Source organism: Patagioenas fasciata, chromosome 22 (assembly GCF_037038585.1).
Source record: "Patagioenas fasciata isolate bPatFas1 chromosome 22, bPatFas1.hap1, whole genome shotgun sequence".
Taxonomy (NCBI): domain Eukaryota; kingdom Metazoa; phylum Chordata; class Aves; order Columbiformes; family Columbidae; genus Patagioenas; species Patagioenas fasciata.
Genome location: NC_092541.1, coordinates 5614302 through 5636364, shown reverse-complemented (window position 1 = coordinate 5636364; position 22063 = coordinate 5614302). Strand labels below are relative to the sequence as shown.

The 22063-nt window shown below is 47.8% G+C and overlaps 3 protein-coding genes across 4 annotated transcripts; all 3 read left to right on the top strand.

The window, feature by feature from the left end:
* The first annotated feature begins 1952 nt into the window (after nt 1-1952).
* LOC136111679 (olfactory receptor 6F1-like) lies at nt 1953-4250 on the top strand. Its single transcript, XM_065856003.2, has 2 exons — nt 1953-1997; nt 3306-4250. The coding sequence occupies exons 1-2, from the start codon at nt 1953-1955 to the stop codon at nt 4248-4250; spliced, it is 990 nt and encodes a 329-aa protein (XP_065712075.2).
* Nucleotides 4251-15226: 10976 nt separating this feature from the next.
* On the top strand, nt 15227-15529 carry LOC136111680 (feather keratin Cos2-3-like). The gene has a single exon (XM_065856004.1). The coding sequence runs from the start codon at nt 15227-15229 to the stop codon at nt 15527-15529; it is 303 nt and encodes a 100-aa protein (XP_065712076.1).
* Nucleotides 15530-20412: 4883 nt separating this feature from the next.
* On the top strand, nt 20413-21187 carry LOC136111864 (feather keratin Cos2-3). Of its 2 annotated transcripts, none has more exons than XM_071818056.1 (2): nt 20413-20483; nt 20878-21187. In XM_071818056.1, exon 2 carries the CDS (start codon nt 20882-20884, stop codon nt 21185-21187), a length of 306 nt encoding a protein of 101 aa, XP_071674157.1. In that variant the 5' UTR covers nt 20413-20483; nt 20878-20881. The 2 variants fall into 2 exon arrangements, with proteins under 2 accessions (XP_071674157.1, XP_065712354.2); XM_065856282.2 differs by having other exon boundaries at nt 20417-20485; nt 20861-21187.
* The last annotated feature ends 876 nt before the right edge of the window (nt 21188-22063 follow it).

The window sequence follows — 22063 nt, the reverse complement described above, 5'->3', positions numbered from 1 at the left end:
CAGCTGTGATGGAGTGCCCATCAACTCTGGCTGCTGTGACCTCTCTGGCATTTCCAGCCGCTACTTTGGCAGAAGGTACCTGCGCTGATGAAGATGCTGCGAAAGGCCCAGGGAGACATCTTGAGGAACTCAAAACATGGTGCTGAGCAAAGGATCAAGATTTTGGATTTGTTTTCAAGTATAACTGAATGGCTTTGCCTGTCTTTCCTTTTTCTTTGATTGCTTCAGTTCCCCTTGGCAATGAGGTTCCCTCAGGGCCAGTCTGGTGGGGAGCATCTATTTCCTCTCCCTCTATGGGGCAGGCAGATGAACATTATGTATGAACTTCTTCACAACCATGGATTGCAGACTTTTGGATTCCTCTGGGGATTCCTGCACTGCTGTCCTCCACTTGCAGTGACTTTGTTTCCCTCTTTTGACTCATTAAAGTTCTGCTGCATTCAAGCTTGGGCTTGTGTGGTCCTTCCCTCTCTGAAGAGGGAGAAGGGTTTTGCTCTGAGGTGGAAGGGGGTGAGGGCAGAATCATAGAATCATAGTGTCATAAAATAGTTTGGGTTGGAAGGGACGTTCAAAGTTCTTCTTGTCCAACCCCTCTGGAATGAGCAGGCACATCTTCAGCTGCATCAGGTTGCTCAGAGCCTTGTCCAGCCTGGCCTTGAATGTTTCCAGGGATGAGGCATGGACTATCTCTCTGGGCAACCTGTTATAGCATTTTACCACCCACATTGTAAAAAATTTCTTCCTCGTGTCTAGTTTGAATCTCCCCTCTTTTAGTTTAAAATCATTCTGTTGTATCAGGCCCTTCTAAAAAGTCTGTGTCCACCTTTCTTTTTGGTCTCTTTTAGGTACTGAAAGGCTGTAATAAGGTCTTCCCAGGGCCTTCTCTTCTGCAGGCTGAGCAACCCCAACTCCCTCAGCCTGTCCTCACAGGAGAGGTGTTCCATCCCTCGTGATCATCTTAGTGGCCCTCTCTGGACCCTCTCCCACAGGTCCATGTCTTTCCTGTACTGAGGGCTCTGGAGCTGGACGCAGTGCTGCAGGGGGTATCTCATGAGAGTACAGTAGAGGGACAGAATCATCTCCCTCAACCTGCTGGCCACACTTGTTTTGATGCAGCCTAAGATACAATTTGCCTTCCAGGTTGCAAGCACACATTACTGGCTTGTGTCCTGTCTTTCTTCTACTAGTATCAAGTCCTTCTTGGCAGGGCTGATCTCATTCCCTTCATCCTCTAGCCTGTATTGATACCAGGTGTTTCCCCAACCCAGGGGGAGGACCTTGCACTTGACCTTGTTGAACAAGAGTATTTCCCACATCTCCTGTGTGCCTGCAAATGGCTCCACAAGACAGCACTGAGTTTCTCACAGTGTTCACATACCACAGCTGCAGGCAGGAGACAAACACACAACCTGACAACCACTTTTGAGGATTACATTGCTGTTCTTTAATTGACCTCTGTGAAGAGAGAGCTTTATTTGTCTGCAGCTGTTCTATGAGATTCCTCAGAGATCAAACTCCCTGTGGTATGCAGAGGGAAAACAGAAAAACTCCCCAGTGTGGCTAGCTGGAACTTCAGTGTGGTAATGAGGTGAGAGTGATGATGTTCTTGTCCTAATGATGCTGGTGACTCTCTGATGTGTGCTTTCCCCATAATCAGATAAACTGCAGAGACTTTACACTGTGTCACAGTGTTACACATAAGGGCCCACTTTATGAAAGCACAGTGATAGCTGTGAGGGGAAAGAAAATGGGGAGCACAGGCTGTCAATACCTGCTAGGTGGATGGAGATGAAACGACGTCAGGCAGTTGTGTACAGCTTGAAGTGAGTCAGCAAGGTGAGAGCTGTTCACCCACGGTTCTCCTGACATCACTGCATCCACAGCTCCTCCAACAAATCAATCTCCTTCCAATGTTCTCCCTTGGCCAAGGAGACTAAGTCTTCATCTGGAGGATGGTGCATGAAGACACGTTTGGATCATTTGCATTGGCTGAGCTGGTGAGTGAAGCCTGCCCAAGATACATAGCACAGACCTCCAATGCTTCGCATGTTTAAGTAGAGACACATTAAGAAAGATTTCTCTGCTCTTTAGTGACATGCAATTTGTGGTATGTAAATTCCTAAGGAGTAAGAAAGGAGAGAAAGAGATCCTTCAGGTGATGGTTCAGCTCCATCTGAGACACCCACCTGAGGATGAAATCTGTTCTCCCTGGAGAACAGATCAAGAATTCTCCTTTGTCTTCAAGGAGAGCACAGATTATACCTTGCATTTCAGCTGGCTCAGCAGAGCTACGCTGAATGGGATTCAACTCACAGGATTTTGCCTTCAGTTACTAATTCAGTTACTGCCCAAGTTGAGATGTCTGACCTATTCATCTGAGCCTCTCACTAGACTCCTGCCTTAGTCCTCAGAGACAACCTGGCACTTCTTTATATTGGCTTTTAGCAATGTATATAAAGTAAGATGAGTCATCTCTCCTTCCTGCCTATTGTCTGTCCACTGACAAAGAAGGAGGGTAAGCTGAGAAGCTGAGATAGGAATATTTCATTGAAGGTCTTTCCACTTGGTCATCAGAAGTCCTTCCCCTGACACTGAGATGGCAAAATTACGGAGAGGTGAGTCTTCTCCCCAGTAGCTGTGCTGAGAAGCAAGTGTCAGTGGAGGTAATGGAGGTATTTGCAAAAGCTTCCTCTGCTGAGGCTTGGAAGAAAGCAAATATACAAGCTCATGAGTCCTTGAGACATACTGACATGCTGTCAGTCTGTGTCAGTGCCATCTCAGTCAAAAGCCATTGTGATAAACTGACTAGAAGAGGTGAGAGAATATCTTCCAGAGCCACATTATCACAGCGTTTTTCTGTTCCCTCAGTCCCATTTGCTGAAATCACAACTCAGCGCTGCCTGCCATGAAGAGTGCAGTTATGTAATTCCCTTTCCTCACTGCAACAGCCTTTCACATAGCTGGAAAACCTCAGTCTGCTGTCCACAGTTTTCTAAATGAGATTTTTGTCTCACAGAAGTGAATGCAATCCCCATGTTCTAAAGGAGTGCCTGTACTTTATCTGATAAATAATTCTCTGTGTTCACTTGATGGTTGAGGCCTGACTTTCAGGGTCAGATCTAACCGTCCAAACCTGTTCCTGCAGCACATGATTTCTCTGATGATTTAACTTAGGGTAGCTGCTGTTTTCCCATGCTATGCACCAATGACTTTGTCAGGGATTATTGTTTAGTTTCACTACTAGTAACATTTGAAGGACCAGCACAGGCATTCAAATGCTCACAGAAACTTTCCTGTCTTTGCAGAAGGACATTAATACTTGGGAGGACACGGCAAATGGGACAAGTGTGGAAGAATTCATCCTTCTTGGCTTCCCAGGCACTTGGCATTTCCGGGTGTCACTAGCGGTGGTATTTGCACTGATGTACTCCCTGGCAGTAATAGGCAATGCATCCATCATAGCCCTCGTGTGGATGAGCAGGAACCTCCATACCCCAATGTATTTTTTCCTCTGTAATCTCTCCTTTCTGGAGATCTGGTACACTACTGGTGCTGTTCCCAAAGCCGTAGGAGTCATGATGGGGACTAGCCAAACCATCTCCTTCAGTGCTTGCATCCTCCAGTTGTTCTTTCTTCTCTCCCTAGGCTCCACTGAGTGTTTTCTTCTGTCTGTCATGGCCTATGATCGGTATATAGCCATATGCTGCCCCCTGAGATACAGCTCCCTCATGAACAGTGTCCTCTCTGCTCAGCTGGTGCTCAGCTCCTGGCTGGGAGGTTTTCTGGCCATCTCTCTGCTGGCCTTTCTGACATCAAGGCTGATGTTCTGTGGGCCAGATATCATCAATCATTTCCTCTGTGATATAGATTCCTGCCTTGCCCTCTCCTGCAGTGACACGCGGTCTGTAGAGCTAGCAACCTTCCTTGTCTCCATTATTGTTGTGCTGGCCTCCTGTGTGGTAACCCTGGTCTCCTACATGTACATCATCTCTTCCATCCTGAGAATCCAGTCAGTCCATGGCCGAAAAAAGGCCTTTTCTACTTGTTCTGCCCATCTCAGTGTCGTCACGATCTGGTATGGCTCTACCATCTTCCTGTATGTCAAGCCATCAGCCCAGAACTCCCTGGATCTGAACAAACTCGTAAATACCTTTAATACAATTGTAACTCCTTTGTTGAACCCTTTCATTTACACACTCAGGAACAAGGAAGTGAAGAAAGCTCTGGAGTGGGCTTTCCAGAAAAAGTGAAGTGGCTTTTCAAAGGGTCTCAGTGGGAGCAAACAGATTCACCCCCTCTCTTCTATGACTTCTATCCTGCAGAAGTTCCTCACCAAAGTGTAAGTACCCCTGGACATCACAAGCAGTGAGAAGCCACCATTTCCCCAGTGAGCTCATCTCACCTTACAGCCACCTTAGGCTGGGCTGAGCCTAGATCCTAACGCTTCTACCTCCCTCTGTTCGCTCCTGGGTAAACCCAGAATACCTCACTGTGCCCTGGACGAGCACTTGGAAGGGGTCGCAAACCCCAACTGGTAACAATTCTCCAATGGAACACTGCAGGGGTGGTCCTCCAACAGGTTTTTATTCCAGTTTTTTGGGTGCTTCATTTTATCAGGGACTCATATGAGTCCCTAAAAAGTCCCACTACCTGGCTTGCTGCTTTAGGAAATCGACATGTTTAATCTGACATTTTCTGGATGCATCTGAGCCCCATTCTTGTGGCTGTTTCACAGAATCATGCTCTGCTTCAAGAGAAAATTTGGCAATGTCTGGTATGCCTACCTACAGCCATCATTCGTTGCAGAAGACGGTCCTTCCCCCTGTCCAGTATCTGGATGTATTTTTTAAGTTTTAATTAAAAATATGTAAATCACTATGCTTCATGCTAGATGTGTCAGGGCATTTCCACATCTAAAACCCCACATCAGTTTTCAACAGTTCATCATTTCACCCGTTTTGGGCTTTGTTGTGAAAACACTTTCATGTGATTGGCAAAGTCCCCAAACTGCAGAGCTGTGGAAGGCTGGCTGGCAGCAAGTCTCTCTTTACACTCACTGGCAGGACATTAGCACTTCCAAAGGGCACTTGCTTTTTCCCTCCTGATTTTCATTTCAGAACAGATGAATCGTGTTCTCAAAGCTCTTCTTTCTACATACTGACAGTGAAGGGAGTCCATGTCACCACTTCATAAGGAGGCATCAATACAGCAGATACATCTTTATGAGCAGTGTGGGACTGATTTCACCTCAGTGTAGAGCTCTCCAAGTGAGATGATTGAGTCTGGACTGAATATCTACTCCTCTCTTCTGGAAGCAGTGGTGCCTCTGGGGGCAATTCTCCTGTGTCCACCAGTCCTAGGGACTTGGCTCTTAGTTCTGCAGCCAGGCCCAGGAACCAGTGCCCAAGGACAGGCTGATGCCCACCCTTGTCAGCTGTGCTCTCTTTCTCAGTGGCATTTGGGAAAATTCCTGGGACAGCCCAGTGAGGCTGAAGAAAGAGCCTGAGCCTGGATCTGTCCTCAGGTAGCTATCACTGCTGTTCAGTGTTGCTTAGGGATGATGTTGATTTTGATGGAGAACTGTGTCTGTGGAGTGCTGAATCCCTCTGCAGCCCTGGAGAACAATCAAAATCAGGGCCTGATGTCCAAGGGACCCTAGACACAGCAGACTGCAGGAAACTGGGGACTGCTGTCAATTCCCCATTGACCCCGTCTATAGGGCTCTGAGATAAATAGGAGCGTGCAAAGCCTCCAGTAGGGCCTTAGAGCAAACCCACATCAACTGGGAAAGGCAGGCCACCCTGGAACAGCAGTAGGATAACAACCAAGTACCTTCAGCTTTCTCAGGTGAAGTGCATGATTCACCGGGTGGTATTCAGCTGGAAAGTCAGCACCCTCCAGCTGAGCTTTGACATGCAGTGCTGGGGTGGGATTGCTGGAGGACAGCATCACAGAATCTTAGAATCATTAAATGTTTTACATTGGAAAAGACCTTTAAGATTATCAAGTCCAACCATTATCTTTGCACTGCCAAGTCCATCACTAAACAATGTCCCTATGCAGCATATCTATATGTGACTCAGCCACTTCCTGGGCAGCCTGTTCTAATGCTTCATAACCCTTTCTGTGAATAAATTTTTGCTAATATCCAATCTAAACCTCCCCTGGCACATCTTGAGGACATTTCTGCTGTTGTTTATTACTTGGGAGAAGAGACCAACACCCATCTTGCTATAACCTCCTTTCAGGTGTTTGTGGAGAATGAAAAGATCTCCTTTGAGCTTCCTTTTCTCCAGGCTAAACAGCCCCAAGTCCCTCAGCTGCTCCCCATCACACTTGTGCTCCAGCCCCTTCACCAGCTTTGTTGCCCTTCTCTGAACTCGCTCCATCACCTCAAGTTCTTTCTTGTCATGAGGGGCCCAAAACTAGCCCCAGAATTTGAGATGTGGCCTCAGCAGTACCCAGTCCAGGGGATGGTCACTGCCCTTGTCCTGCTTGCCACACTATTCCTGATACAAGCCAGGATGCTGTTGGCCTTCTTGGCCACCTGGGCACACCCACTGGCTCATATTCAGCTGCTGCTGATCAACACCTCCAGGTCCTTTTCCACCAGGCAGCTTCCCAGCCGCTTTTCCCTGAGACTGTAGTGTTCATGGGACTGTTGTGACCCAAGTGAAGGATGCAGCACTTGGCTTTGTTAAACCTCATACAACTGGTCTCAGCCCAATGATCCAGCCAGTCCAAATCCCTCTGTATGGCCATCCCACCCTTCAACACTCACTCCCAATTTGGTGTAATCTGCAAACTAAGGGTGCACTCAATCCTCTCATCCACATCATTGATAAAGAGATTAAACAGAAATGGCCCCAATACTGAGCCCTGGGGAATATCACTTGTCACTGGTCACCAACTGGATTTGACTCTGTTCTCGAGAACTCTTTGGGCCTGGCTATCCAACCAGTTATTTACCCAGCAAAGAGTAGAATCATAGAATCATAGAATGTCCTGAGTTGGAAGGGACCCACAAGGATCATCAAGTCCAACTCCTGTCCCTGCATATGACAACTCTACAGTTCACATCATGTGTCTGAGAGTCACCAGTCTCTCTTCTTGAATACTGTCAGGCTTGGGGCCATGACACCTTCCTGGGGAGCTTGTTCCAGTGCTCCACCACCCTTTGGTCTAGGCATGAGCAGCCTGTTTCTGCAGGAGAATGCTTTGGGAAACAGTGTTAAAGGTTTTACTGAAGTCCAGGTAGACAGCATGCACAGTCTTTCCCTCATCCACTAGGTGGATTACCTTGTCATAGAAGGAGATCAGGTTGGTCAAGCAGGACCTGCCTTTCATAAACCCATGCTGACTGAGCCTGATCACTTGTTTTTCTTGTACATGCTATATGATGGCACTAGGAAGATCTGATCCATAATCTTCGCTGGCACTGAAGCTGGACTTAGAGACCTGTAATTTCCCCAAACCTTCTTCCAACCCCTCTTGTAGATGGGCTTTACATTTGCCAACTGGGATCTCCCTGGTTAGCCAAGACTGCTGATAAATGACGGAAAGTGGCTTGGTGGAACTTCCGCCAGTTCCTTCAGTACCTTGGGTGGATCCCATCTGGCCCCATAGACTTGTACATGTCTAAGTGGTGTAACAGATTGCTAACCATTTCCCCTTGGATTACCGGGGCTTCATTCTGCTCCCTGTCTTCCATCTGGGTCCCCAGAACCACCCCTGTTGCCTATGGGAGGAAACAAGTTGTGGTTACCAGCTGTTGGACAGAAAATTATCATGGACTCAGGGACACTGAGGTTCCTCACAGCCAAGCACTGGTGATTTCTCTGAGAAGGAGGAGAGATGTGAAAAAGAGCGGTACTACTTTTCAGCACTGTATGAATGCAGGGAAGGGTTTGAAGAGAGAATCTCATCCAACATCTGGCTGATGGGTCTTTTTTACTTGCTGATGCCCAGATGCAGGGCAAGGAAGGGCTATTCAGTCCTTGGGATACTATGGACACATGACAAAAGCATAAGACCAGTTGTACCTCCTTCCATAAGCTTCATTCTCCAGCCATGACCATCAGTGGAGGCACAAGGAGAGGGAATAAGAAGACAAACTGATAAGTCACTTTCCTATACTCCAGTGAGTCGTTTCAAGCAAAGGGCATTTACAAACCAGGTTTGGCTCGTTTATGGTGTAGCCTTCAATGGGTCTGTCACAAGTCAAGTTTCTTGGACTCTTTTCATCATCAAAGATCCTGGGTCTAGACACAGCTGTCAAGTCATGCTGGTGTGTGCTTCACAGCAGCAGAGGCTGGGAAGGCAGAGACTCAGCCTCGCCACAGCCCCCAGGTGCCAGCTCTAGGCAGGCTGAGCTCAGAGCTACAAGCAAGCAGTGGCAGGGAGGGAATCACTGTCAGAACATCCACCATATTTCTGTGCTGTGCTATAAATTGTGAGCACCAGTGTGGGCCCAGTGCACAGAAATAGGCAGTGCTGTCCTGGAGCTTGGCATCCCGCACATGCAGAATCACCTGGGAGGTCTGCACAGACATTGCAGAGGAGAATTTCCCTGAATCTTTGTGAGCTCTGTACTTGCTCACCCACAGTAGCATCTGAGGGGACTGGATCTGGCGCTGCTGGTACCAGTAGATGTAGGGATTGGAATCGCCAGTGGAGAAATTGCAGTGCAGAGCTGTGCTGTGTCCCACCTGGATGGTCATTTCTACTGGGAACTGGAGCATAGAGTCTTTTTGGGCATGACCTGTAAAGCCAGAAAGGGATCTCAGCTTTGCTTGGCTGTGTAACCATCAGTCTATTGCTTGCTCACTGTCCTCACATTCCATCTCACTTTCCCTAAACTCTGAAATGCTGAGCCTCTTTGTCCCTGTACATTTCTTTCTTCAATTTCTTGCCACATCTTACACCCCCAGGTCATCCTGCTTTTCAGCCATAGTGACTGATCTTCTAGTCCACTGATTCTCTCCATATCTGCCTCTGAGCTATGTTAGCTGATGGTTCTCTTTCAGCAGCAGAAGACATGAGCTTTTCCTCTCTCACCTCTGACCATATCTTCTTGCTATAACCATGTCTTCATATAACACAACACAGCCTCTGCCCATGCCCTGCCGTGTATGGCATTTCAGCTTTTCTTCAACTGAGTTTGCCTTCTCTGTTTTTCCCCCAAGGTTTATGACCATCCCTGCAGAGACTGGCAGCATTTTGTTCAATACATTAGGATAGAAGCTTCTATAAGCTGCATCAATCCATTCTCTAGTGTGGGAATATAAAGGAAGATTGGCAAGAAGAATTGTAAATACACTCAAGCAACTGCGGCTGTGATGTAGAAAACCACATACAATAAATCACAGTAGATGTTATTTAGCCTTGTGTGCTTGACAAGTAAAACCTCTGTGTTTACATAACATAGGCCTGTGAAAGACCTAGAAGTAACTCGTCCAACATGCTTGAGATAACTCTTGAGAGGATCACAATACAGCAAAAAACTATGCCAGCCTGAAGCCTTGAAATACAGGTGGAAACAGAACATTCGTTGATCTTCCAGCAGAGACTGAGCTCTGCAGTGCCTGCGCTCCCACTTGTGTACCTCTACTCAGGTACATTTTTGGGGATCCCCTGGTTAGTGAGGTAAGGAAAATAAATTCACTCTTTGCATTTCATCCATAGTTTGTGGTTGTTCCTGCAACCTGACCATGTCAGCTCACACACAATAGCATCTTTCCCTCTTTCAGACTTCATATATTTTAATAGCACAGCCATGAATGCTCAGTACTTGAAAATTTATAGTGAGTTGTTGTTCCTCCTTTGATGCTTATTACACCACAACATCTCCCAGATTATTTGCCACACCCATCTGCAGCCCCTGCTCTCCCTACAGAAACACTCCCACATCCCCTGGGGAATCAGGACTCATGTCCTTCTCCCTTTCAGCACCAGCAGCACAAACTCTTAATTCATTCTACCCAGCCTGAAAGTCACGTCTCACCAAAATCTACCAGTTCTACCAGGGCTGCCAGGAAAATCAGGACCATGTCATGCGCTTCCTTCATGGGATGCCCAGGGACCTACCAGCATTGGGACCAGATTCTTGCAACTTGAGCTCTTCTGCCTCTGACAGATCAAAGAGGCCTCCAAACCACAGCCCAGAGGGTGGAGCAAAATTCTCTCCCTGCTGCTTCAGTCAGCCTCTTTGGGTCTGTCCCCCTACCTCTACCACAAGAAGACTCCCCAGAGAGATAACAGACTCATGGATGAGGTACCATCTATCAGAGGGACAGGCATCCCTGGTGAACTTCTCCTGACATCAACCACCTAGGTAGTTGCACAGGTCTGTACCCAGCTCTGCAGGAGATGGAGAAGGCACCCCTGCACCCACTCATGCCCACCCTGTCCCAGGGTCTATATGGATGGAGGGAGAACCAGACACACACTGAAATGCCTGGACACAGGTCTCACACACTCCCTCCATACTCCTCTGGTCATATGAAGAGAAACCTTATCCTGGCAGGGGGAGGACATGGCAACACACTCTCTGTTGTACAGGCAATGCTTCTGTGTCCCTTCACCTCCCCACATTACTCACAACCTTCAGGCACTTGTCCCACTCTGACCCCCAAAACCCGAATACCCAGGCAAGCAAAAGGGCTACTTGATTTTAATATATTCTGATGTCTGATGCCTGGAGTAGGGCTCCATTGCCTCTTCTCACCCAGGGCCCTTTGCTCACTCAGTTGGCAGGGACCGCAGAAAACTGGTTATTAGCACAGCAGCTCCCATTCCCAACTCTGCTCACGCAAGGCCTTCAGGATCCTGTTGTTCAGTCGAGGCCATGGTAGACAGAGCAGCAGCGCCCCCAGGTGGTCTTGGCTGGAACTGTCCCCTGACCCCACTCCGCTCTGCCACACACCCAGCGCTGTCTGCAACAGTGCGTGCTCCCCTCCCTCTGTGTCCTGGGGTGCAGTAAAATACCATCACTTCCCCATGTCAGGGCCAGTTCCGCCACTGACAGCCATTCCAGTGAGTCCAGCAGCACTTTGGAACCTTTTAGATCGCTCACGAGAAACATATGATGTCAGGCAGGGAGCAGAGGGTACCAGTGGGTGAACTTAGTATATTGTGATTGGGTTGTGAGCAGTTGATGCTGATGCCCGAGCCCTCCATGGTCTCTGCCAATAGCTCCTGCTGCACCTGGGCTCTGCTAGCAGCTACTGCCAAGAAAGGAGAAGGAAAGATCAAAAAATCACCAAAGATCACCCAGGTCTGATGAATGAGAAATGGTCAGGAAAAGTAGCAGTGAGACAGAGCTGGACTGAAATGGATGGGGGTGTGCCCATAGATGTGGGACACTATGGCAGGTCTGCAGATCCCCTGACTGAGGGTATGGTGACAGAAGCAAAATTAACCAATGATATGTTATTATTGCAGTCCGTAACCAATAGCAAAAAGACACATGTGCTGATAAAGAGTATGTAAGAAAAAGTCTGCTGTAATAAAGTTAGATTGCTGTTTGCATTTAAAAAGAACTTTGTCTGTGTGGTTTGTCTGTCTCAACAGCGACACATAGGGACGGGGACAGAGATTGATTCAGGTGTGGTTTTGAGGAGTGAGAGGCAATGACTGGGAAGGAATTTGAAATAGATGCATGGAGAGCTGGCATGAATGTCAGATGGATGGACAGCTGGATGGATGAAGAGATGAAGAGTAGACAGGAGAGTTATGAGTATTATAGTGTAGGAGAGAAGGCTTAATTCGGAATAAGAATGAATGCTGAATGTAGAAGGGGATGCATGGATGAATGGAATCATTGTAAGGTGCAGGAAAGCAAACTTGTGCTTATAGATATGAAGAAGGTAGAGGGAAAGATCAGAGAGGGCTCTCAGAGAGTAGAAAAAGACGGTAGATGCGTGGAGAGATTAGTCAAAAGACAGAGGGATGATTAGATGAATGGATGGATGATGAAGAGAGAGAGGAAAACTGGCAGGGAGAGTGAGTGTCATAGTGAAGTACAGTTGGCTACATTCAGGGCAATAAGTGCTGAATGAACAAGTGAAAGAGTTGGTATACTTGAAAGACATCCATGCATGCAAGCAAACTCATACCAATAGACTTGATGGAGACAAGAATACTGAGCAGGACTCAGAGCTGAGAAAGATTGAAGTGAGGTGGAAGAGAGGCAGGAGAAATGCCTTGCAGAATGAGCACAGCCATGGCCACCCAACAGCTCATGCCCACCCTGAACACCCAGTAGCACTGAAGCCAGCCTCAGCAGCCCTGCTCATCCCACCCTCTGTTGACCACATCTCACTGCCCATTGCCAGCCAGGGCTGTCTGCTCTGGCACCAGCATGTCCTCTCTTCTGCCATTGCCTATTGCCACCAGCACTACCCTGGGGCTGTGCCACATGCTAGCATAGCTATTCTCTGTCTCCTCTGAACAAGTAGTTGTAGAAAGCAAGATATCTCCTGAGACATCTCCAAGATGAGCAGTCCCAGTTCTCTCAGCCTCTCCTTGTGTGTCATGTTTGCCAGCACCCTAATCAACTTGGTGGGCTTTGTTGGACTCACTTCAGTATGCCAATGTCCCTCCTGGACTGGGGGCCTCCAACCTGGAAGCAGCACTTGGAAGCAAGTGGTCTGAAATGGGACAGAGGGGCAGGGAGGCTTTCCTGAACCTGCTGGTACCACAGTGACTAACTCATCTCAGGATACATTTGGACTTTTCTGCAAGGACACACTGTAGTCTCATGTTCAGCTGTGTGTCTTCTAAAACCCCACATTATTTTGTGCAGATCTACTTCCTACACAGCAAGCATCCAGCCTGCAGGACTGCATGGACTAGTTCCTTCCCCAGACTCAAAACCTTGCCTTGTTGTTTTTGACCTTCATGGCATTTCTGACAGCCCATTCCTTCATGGTCATAACTCTTCATGCCTGGTAGTCCAGCCAATTTTCCACCCACCTTATCATCCTCTAGCTGCATTCATTCATCTCCAGTTTGGTCATAAAGCAAGTATGGAAGAAGGTGTCAAGGGTGTTGCTAAACTCTAGGTACGCATATGCCCTGCATTCCCTTGTCCACAATGTCTGCTACTTCCTTAGAAAGCAATGAGGTTGGTCCTTGCCTGCACTGAAGCCTCAGCTCAGAAACAGCAGCTCCATGTAGAGGGGAATCTCCCCTGGCTGAGCTCTTCCAGAGGAGCTCCCTGGCAGTGTTCACATCAAGGTCGCTGAAGGGAAGGGAGAGACCATTGTGCTCACTCCAAGCGGGACCTGAACCAAGGCAGACAAACATTCAGACAGGAAGATGGACTCAGTGCACTGACTTTGACAGGAAGAGGATCTGTTCTGGACATTCCTGTGCGATAGCAGCAGGGATTGCATGGTGTGGCCTCAAATCCAATGTCCTTTCCTTCCCAGGGGCAGTTGCTGCCATCCCACCTGACCTGAAACACTTCCAGGGAGGGGATATCTGCAACTTCTCTGGGCAACCTGTTCATGTCTCATGACTCTCAAAGTAAATGATTTCTTCCTAATATCTAGTCTAAATCTACCCTATTTTGACTTAAAACCATTACTCATCATCCTATCACTACAGTCCCTGATACAGAGTCCCTCCCTGTCTTTCCTGTAGGCTCCCTTAAAGTAGTGAAAGTCCACTGTAAGGTCTTACGGAGCCTTCCCTTCTTCAGGCTAAACAACTCAATTTCTCTCAGCTTGTCCTCATAGGGGAGGTACTCCAACCTCCTAATCCTCTTTGTGGTCCTCCTCTGCACCTCCTTGAGCAGGTCCATGTCTTTCTTATGCTTGGGACTCCAGCAGAGAGAAGGGGAGAGAAGAGTAGAGGGGGAGAATCACCTCTCTTTGTCTGCTGGGCACACTTCTTTTGATGCTGCCCAGGATATGATTTGCCTTCCGGGCTGCAAGTGCACATAATCACGACATATTCAGTTTTTCATCCACCAGGATGCCCAAGTCCTTTTCCACAGGGCTCCTCTCAATCACTTATCACACAGACTGTATCCATGTTTGGGATTGCATCAGCTCAGATGCGGGACCTTGCATTTAGTCTTGTGAACCTCCATAACGTTCACATAAGGCCACCCCTCTAGCCTGTCAAGGTCAAGGTTGTAGGAACACAAACAGCTTTGGACTATGCCATGGACAAACTGTGGCAGGGATAGGACATTCTGGGGAACGACAAGCCGAAGCAAGCCCATGGCATTGGTTGTGTACTCACAGATTGCATAGGGAGGACAAGTCAAAAAAGGCCAATAATTTTTCTTGAAGGCAGTGTTAGGCAGGATGGGGGCAAAACCAGCAGCATGATGCACATACATCAGAGGCAACAAGAAATGACCATTGGGAGGGAAAGAGAAGTATAGGGTACATTCTCATGCACAAGTGTCCTTGGGCATCCAGGCGAATTCTTCCTGACAACGACACTTCAAACAGCCTCACTGGAATGACCCAGGCTGACATAATTTGCCTGCTCTGGACCCATCTAGAACTTGAGATGAGTCTTCTGGCAACATTGATGCATTTCTGCCTGAGAAATCCTGGAGCCTTTCATCCCATGGATCAGAAGAAGCCTTCATTGGAGAATGGGCATGACACAAACCTGGAAATGAAAAGGTAGCAGTGATGGAAACCAAAACAGTAGCCTTATCATTAGCTGTGATGGTTTGCATTCAAGATGAGCTTGTCAGAAAATTATTACCTCTGCCAAGGGTGTCTGTGGTCCTGCATCAATGAAGGGCAGATATAAAAGGCAGCCCAAGTCCCTACTTTCTCATCCACTTCTCTTGTCTCTTTCTGCCTGGAACTGGGTGAGTCTGAAGCCTCTTATCCTTCTCTTCCAAATTGAGATCTCTACTCGATGGACGTCTCATCTGATGTTGGCTCTGTCATATGTTGAGGCTTGGAGTGCCTTTCATGACAAAGAGGAGTGGGAAGAAAGTCTGCTTAGAGAGAGGCTGGGATGTGGCTGTGTGGGTTTTTGGTTTTGGAGATTCCTTGGAACAGGCTGCTCTTTGTAGGGCCCTGGCCAGGCAAGACAGTGGCTCATCTGGCTCACCTTCCAGCTTTCCACTCAGTGGTACCCTTGTTTCCTTTGTGAACCTGGGTTATCAGAGTAACCAGGCTACTTCTAACCCAGACCTGTGCTGTTTCCTTTCTACCCTCTCTCTCAGGTGAACTATCAGGCCCACAACATGTCCTGCTACAACCCGTGCCTGCCCTGCCAGCCCTGCGGACCGACTCCGCTGGCCAACAGCTGCAATGAGCCCTGTGTCAGGCAGTGCCAGAGCTCCACCATTGTCATTGAGCCCTCTCCTGTGGTGGTGACGCTACCCGGCCCCATCCTCAGCTCCTTCCCTCAGAACACAGTTGTGGGCTCCTCCACCTCTGCTGCTGTTGGCAGAATCCTCAGTTGTGATGGAGTGCCCATCAACTCTGGGTGCTGTGACCTCTCTGGCATTACCAGTCGCTATTATGGCAGAAGGTACCTCCGTTGATGAAGATTCTGGGAAAGCCCCAGGGAGACACATTGAGGACTCAGAACATGGTGCTGAGTAGATGATCGATCTTTTGGACATTGTTTTCAGGATAGATGAATGCATTTGTTTTCCCATTTTCTTTGTATGCTTTGATTCCCCTGGGTTGCAATATGTCCCCAAGGCCAGCCTGGTGGGGACTATATGGTTTGTCCCTCACTGTGGGACAGGCAGACAAACATTATACAGGAATGTCTTCACAGCCAAGAAGTGCAGACTCTGTTCTGTCCCCAGTGCTCCCTGGGCACTGCTGACCTCCATTTGCAATGACTTTCTTTCCCTCTTTTAAGTCATTAAAGTTCTGCTGCATTCAAACCTGGCCTCCATGTGGTCCTTCCCTTTATGGACACTCCCCAAGCTGCCAAAGGAGAAGGATGTTAGTCTGGGCTGCCAGCTTTGTCTCTGCTCAGAAATGCCCAGAAAGGCAGAAGACCCTGAAGATTCAGGAGCCCCATGAGCTCTCGAGGAAGGGTGTTCCTCTTGCTATGATTGGAGATGCACTAGGGTGGTGAGGGTGTGTGAGCAGCTCTGGAAGGTGATTTGTTTTGCAGAATTACAGGAGTCATAATGCAGGGAACAGCCCTTGAGATGTCCTATATCTGCTATTCCATCTTCCTCTCCTCTTCATCATGCAATCTAGAGGCCATGGTCAGGAGTAGCAGGGATATGCTACTATAAGGAGTAGCTGTTGAATGCATCGAGGCATCGAGGCAGTCAGTACAGAAATGGGAACAGTGAAATGGTGCATTTCTGAGGGATATCTAATTGCTCTGACACAGAGCATGTAGGAGAATGTGAAGATCAGCAAGCATGAGGGTACTGGGTGCACATCCCAAGAGAGCTGGAGACAGGCTCCTGGTTCATTGATCCCTTTAGAGAATTTGTGCTCAGGAATTGGCTGCCATTCTAGAGGGAAATAATTTTTTTACATGGAAATCTCATCACTCCTGACTTGTGAAAATGCTTTTTGGCACCCACTACAGTCCCATGTCTTATTTCCCGCATGAAGATCCAGCTGTCTTGACAAAAGTGCACAAGTGGAAGAACAGAAATCCCCACACCCATGTCCTATACCAAGAGGGAATTGTGACTCACGAATCATATCTCAGAACCACTGCTGTTCTACATGAACTAATGTTTGTTTAAACTGCCTGTGGTAGGCTGACCTTGATTGGTTGCCAGGTATTCATCAAGCCGTTTTATCACTCCCCTTTCATCAACAAGATACAGGGAGAAAATACGATGAAAAGCTTGTGGGTGAAGGTAAGGACATAGAGATTCATAACACATTCATAATGCTTCTTCTCTGCTGCTTTTTCCTCTTTATGCTCTTCCTCTGCTTTAGCATTGAGTCCCAACCACAGGATGCAATCCTTCACAAACTTCTCCAGTGTGTGTCCTTCCAACTGACTGCATTTGTTCAAGACTGTTGCCATGTACTACAGTCCTTCAGGAACAGATTGCTCCAGCGAAGGTCCCTGAGGGGTCAAAGGTCCCACCAGGAGCCTGCTTCAGTGAGCGCTCTCCATGGATTATGGCTTCCTTCAGGACATGTCTGCCTGCTCCATCATAGGATCCTCCACGTGCTGCAGTGTGGAAGGCTAATCTATCCTGTCTGCAGGGAGACAAATTGCATCATCATGGTCTTCAACACAGGCTGCAAGGAATCTCTGTTCTGGCAACTGGAGGACCTCATTCTCCTCCATCTTAATTGATCCTGAGTATCTGCATAGTTTTTTCTCTCACATTTTCTAACTCCTCTCACAGCTGCTGTACAGCGCTTTTTACCCTTTCTTAAATGCATTTTCCTAGAGATGCCACCAGCTTCGCTGATTGGCTCAGCTTTGACCAGCAATGAGTCAATCTTGGAGTCAGCTGGAAGTGGGTCTGTCTGATGTGGGTGCAGCTTCTGGTGTCTTCTCCCAGAAGCCATTCCTGCAGGCTCCCCATAATGAAAACCGTGACACATAAACACAATACACTGTCTTTATTCTTATGATATGATGTGCAGAAACTGTTTTGTATATAAGAACTTTGACCGCATGTTAAACTCAGCAGGTTAGAGGGAACAGAGAAGGCTGCAGGCAGCTCCCACTTCCTGAAGGCAACTACACCACCTGCACCTGCATGCAAAACACAAGAGAAAAAAGGACTCGCACAATAACCAAAGCCAGAGAAACAACATCAATAAAGAACACAAGAACATGCTCAGGGCAGCCAAATAATTTTTTCAGCTGTTCTGTAAATTAATTTTGCTCCTGCATTTCTCTGCTACTTGAAGAGAAAGTTTTTAACCTAAAGTGGGTCTAGAGACAAGTTCACTACTACAAATCACTTCTGATGTCCCAGACTCAATGTCTGTAGCTCAAGGGAAGTTTGACTTGTCCCAGGCACACAACCCTCTCATGCCACACAGTTGTATCACTGCTGCTCCTTTTGCAAGGGTGAGGGCTGGTCTCAGACCCTTGAGAAGATCAGTAGGACACGTGGGGAACTTCTAAGCATGTAAGATCTTATAATTTTTTTGTTGCTTCTAAAATGGCACTTGCAGGGTGGGGAGGGGGGATGGAGGTGGGGCTACGGCAATAAGGATGTTCTGTACCTTTTACATAATCTTTCACACACAAACTTGGGACTCGGATAGATTCTATGTCTGCAAAGGCCATGACAGCTTGGACTCTTGCTGTAATTTCTCTCTATCAGTGGGTAAACATTTGACCAAAACACTGTCAGGTCCTTGAGGTCACTAAGCTGATGGGGCTTGCCAGTAACTGATTTCTTACCTCAACTATATGGTCTGAAAGTCTTGCTAGAGTCATCCCAAAGGCTAAGAGCTGGTGTCTGATGCCCTGGTTCTCAGTGTTCTGTATGTTCATGATTACACGAATGTTTGTTTGGCTGTACTAATGTGTGCATTCACATTCACATGTGTGTGCCTGGGGTAATGCACATGCAAGCATGACTGTGTACAAATAGTGTGTGTGTGTGTTCGGGTGCACCTGTATGTACCTTCATACAGGTGAGTATGGACATGTGTGACATTGATCTGCACACATGTAAGTGTCTGGGCATAGGTGTGTGAATGTGTGTTTTTAGGTATTATCATTTGTGTACAGAAGTGTACATATATATGTGTAAGCATGTGTGTTTGAGCATCTATGCATACACATTGGCATGATGGGTGGCTATGCATGTGTCTGCACATGGACTCCTTTTGAAGCATGTATACATACATCTGTGTGTTCACACATATAAGTTGATCTTTGGGTGCATGCAAACTCTTGTGTTTGTGCCCATGTGTGTGTGCATGCCTGTGACTGTGCATACCTCTGTGTGCGTACAGGTGTGCGTGTGTGTGTGCCCACGAGGGGGTGCACATATGCATCTTTTTGCATGAGTCTATGTGGGTGGGTGTGCACTTCAATCACTTCAGATATCATGAATGATCTCATTATGACATCGAGGGGCAAACTGGGAATTTATTGAAACAGTGATCTGTCACAGGCATCCTACCAGCTTTCCTGGACTGTTTTGTCCTTCAGGGCTGCCTACGAAGGCTCTGCCAAACAGCCTCCTAAACAGACCAAAGTCTGTCTTTTGGAAGTCCAAGGTAGCAGTTCTGCTGACTGCTCTCCTTACTTCTCCAAGAATATAAAACTTGATCATTTAATGATTTGTATCCCCAAGATGACCTCTGATCATCTGATTACCCATGAGTCCTCCTCTGTTTGCAAACAACAGGTCCGGCAGGCGCCTTCCCTAGTTGGCTCACCGATGAACTCTGTCAGGAAGTTATCTTCCACACACTCCAGGAGCCTCCTAGACTGTTTCTTCTCTGCTGTGTTGTATTTCCAGCAGATGTCTGGTAAGTCGAAACCCCCACAAGAAGAAGGACTAGCAATCATGAGAGTTCTCCCAGATGCCTACAGGATGTTTCATCTGCCTCTTCATCCTGGTGTGAAACAATCCTTGTTGGGCCCTGGAATCAACAGCAGCAGCAGAGCATGAGCTTTGTAGGAACAGGTAAGGGAGAACTGAAGATACAGAAATGGTATTTCAACGCCTATGCTGAGGACAATTCTCTGCTAAGTTGGTTCTGTTGTTGTTCAGCTGCAAACAAGCTTCTGATTCTGGCTGCTCTGTGTACCTCATTGACAGAACAGTGGACAGTGCTGCTGCCATGAGCAGAAAAATCCCTCATGAAGAGGGCCACACACACACGTTCTTGTGCACATCAGTGCATAATCATGGACAAATGTTTGCACGCACATGCATCCACACAGACTCAGCTGCACACAAGTGCACACAAGACAAAAACACATGTAGGAACACAACTGACTATGGACTCTGCTGAGGACATCTGGGGACAACCACAACAGGGACAGAGCATTCTGGGGAAGGACAAGGCCCCAGATATGAGGCCCACACGCCTCTCCTTAGTGAAGAAAAGGAGGAGGTAAAACAGGGCAGTAGAATATTCCTGCGATCATTTCTGGACAGGATAACTTTAAACTCAGGAGCCAATAAACTTCTAGCCAACAGAGCCACAAAGATCCTCAGACCAACATAATTTGCCTTTATTGAACACCTCCAGCATGGGAGCCGAGTTGTCTGCCCACATTTATGTGTTTTGTTCTGGAAATGCTAGGGTCTCTCATCCTGTAATGCAAAAGATGCCTTCACTGGGGAATGTGCTTGACATTAAGCAGGAAATGAAAAGACGGCAGTTGAGGAAGCCAAAACACAGCCCATAGCATTAGCTGGGATGTTTTGCATTCAAGATGAGTTTGTCACTAAATTGTCACCTCTACAAGGGATGCCTCTGTCAGCCTGGGGCAGTAAAGGTTCATGATAAAAGCCAGCCCAGCTCCTCACTCTCCCATCCACTTCTCTTGTCTCCTTCTCCTTGGGAGTCAGGTGAGTCTGAAGCCTCTTCTCTTTTTCTGCTTTCTCTAAAAGGAGGTCTCACCTCAATGGACTTCTCAGCTGATACCAGCTTTCTTTTATGCTGGATCTTGGAGCTGCTTGTCACAAGAGAGAGAAGTGGGGAGAAGGTTGAGCATAGATTGAGTCTGTAAATGTACTGAGGTGGCTTCTGGGCTATAAGTGAGGCAGTAGCTCTTTTGGGTGGCTTTTTTGAGACTAAGGCAGTATGAGGCCAAAAAGCTCTCGTACATCTCTGCACAGACTCCACCTTCTGGCCCTGTATGTTCTTTGACTCCCTCATAGTGTGGTCACAGGCTGCTTCTCACGCATTGCCATGTTTTGCTTCTTCCCTGTCCTCTCTCTCAGGTGAACTATCAGGCCCACGACATGTCCTGCTACAACCCGTGCCTGCCCTGCCAGCCCTGTGGCCCAACCCCACTGGCCAACAGCTGCAATGAGCCCTGTGTCAGGCAGTGCCAGAGCTCTAATGTTGTCATTGAGCCCTCTTCTGTGGTGGTGATTCTTCCTGGACCCATCCTCAGCTCCTTCCCACAGAACACCGTTGTGGGCTCCTCCACCTCTGCTGCTGTTGGCAGCATCCTCAGCTGTGATGGGGTCCCCATCAACTCCGGGGGCTTTGACCTCTCCTGCATTACCAGCCGCTACTGTGGCAGCAGATGCCAACCCTGCTAATGGTGCTGGCAACAGCCTCAGACAAGGACCCCAAGAACTCAGAGCGTGGTGCTGGACAGAGAATCAAACTTTCTGCTGTTGTTTTAAGACCAGCTGACCATCTCTGTTTTGCCCTTCAAGGGTGGGCTGAAAGATGTCAGCCTGGGCTTTTTGAAGACACAGCCAATGTATACCTCTCTTCCTCTCACTCTTCTTCTCTGTTGTCTTATGCTTCCCTGAAAGCCTGCTGTGGGGACCCCAGAAATCTGCCTGGAGTGACCTGCTAGCCTGTCTCCTTTTGTGGAGCAGGTTAACACATGTCCTGTGGGAACTCTTCCAGAGGAAATGGAGAATAGATTTTTGGCAGTTCCTGTGCCTTCCATCATCATGGGCCTCCACTTGTAGTGACCTTATTTCCCTCTTTAGAATCATTAAAAAATTCATGCAACCCTGCCTGTGCCCTTTTGTTTTCTTCCCATCTGCATATTGCCTGCCAAGGGAGAAAGACGTTGCTCTGGAGGGAAAATAGATCGGGGCACAGGATAACCCTTCATCACCCCTGGAATCATTGGATTACTCAGATATAAACCCCTTGGCCCTGGAGCATGTCATCTGAACAGGAATGCTGATAACTGCTGTTTTCCAGAGAGGAATTGTGGATATGTGGTGGCCCCAAGGGGGTCAACCACCCCACAAGTTCTTGGGAAAGAGCACTCTTCTTGTTTTGGGTGGAGCTGTGCTGGGGAAGGTGGGTCAGTAGAAGAAATTGCCAAAGAATCCCTGGAATTGGGAATGGGTAAGTAGTCCTGGGGATGGCACACAGTCTCAAGTCTGCCTGCCCTCCTGTCCATCAATCAGTCAGGGGCTGTGGTCAGAACAGCTGGACATGGGTAACAG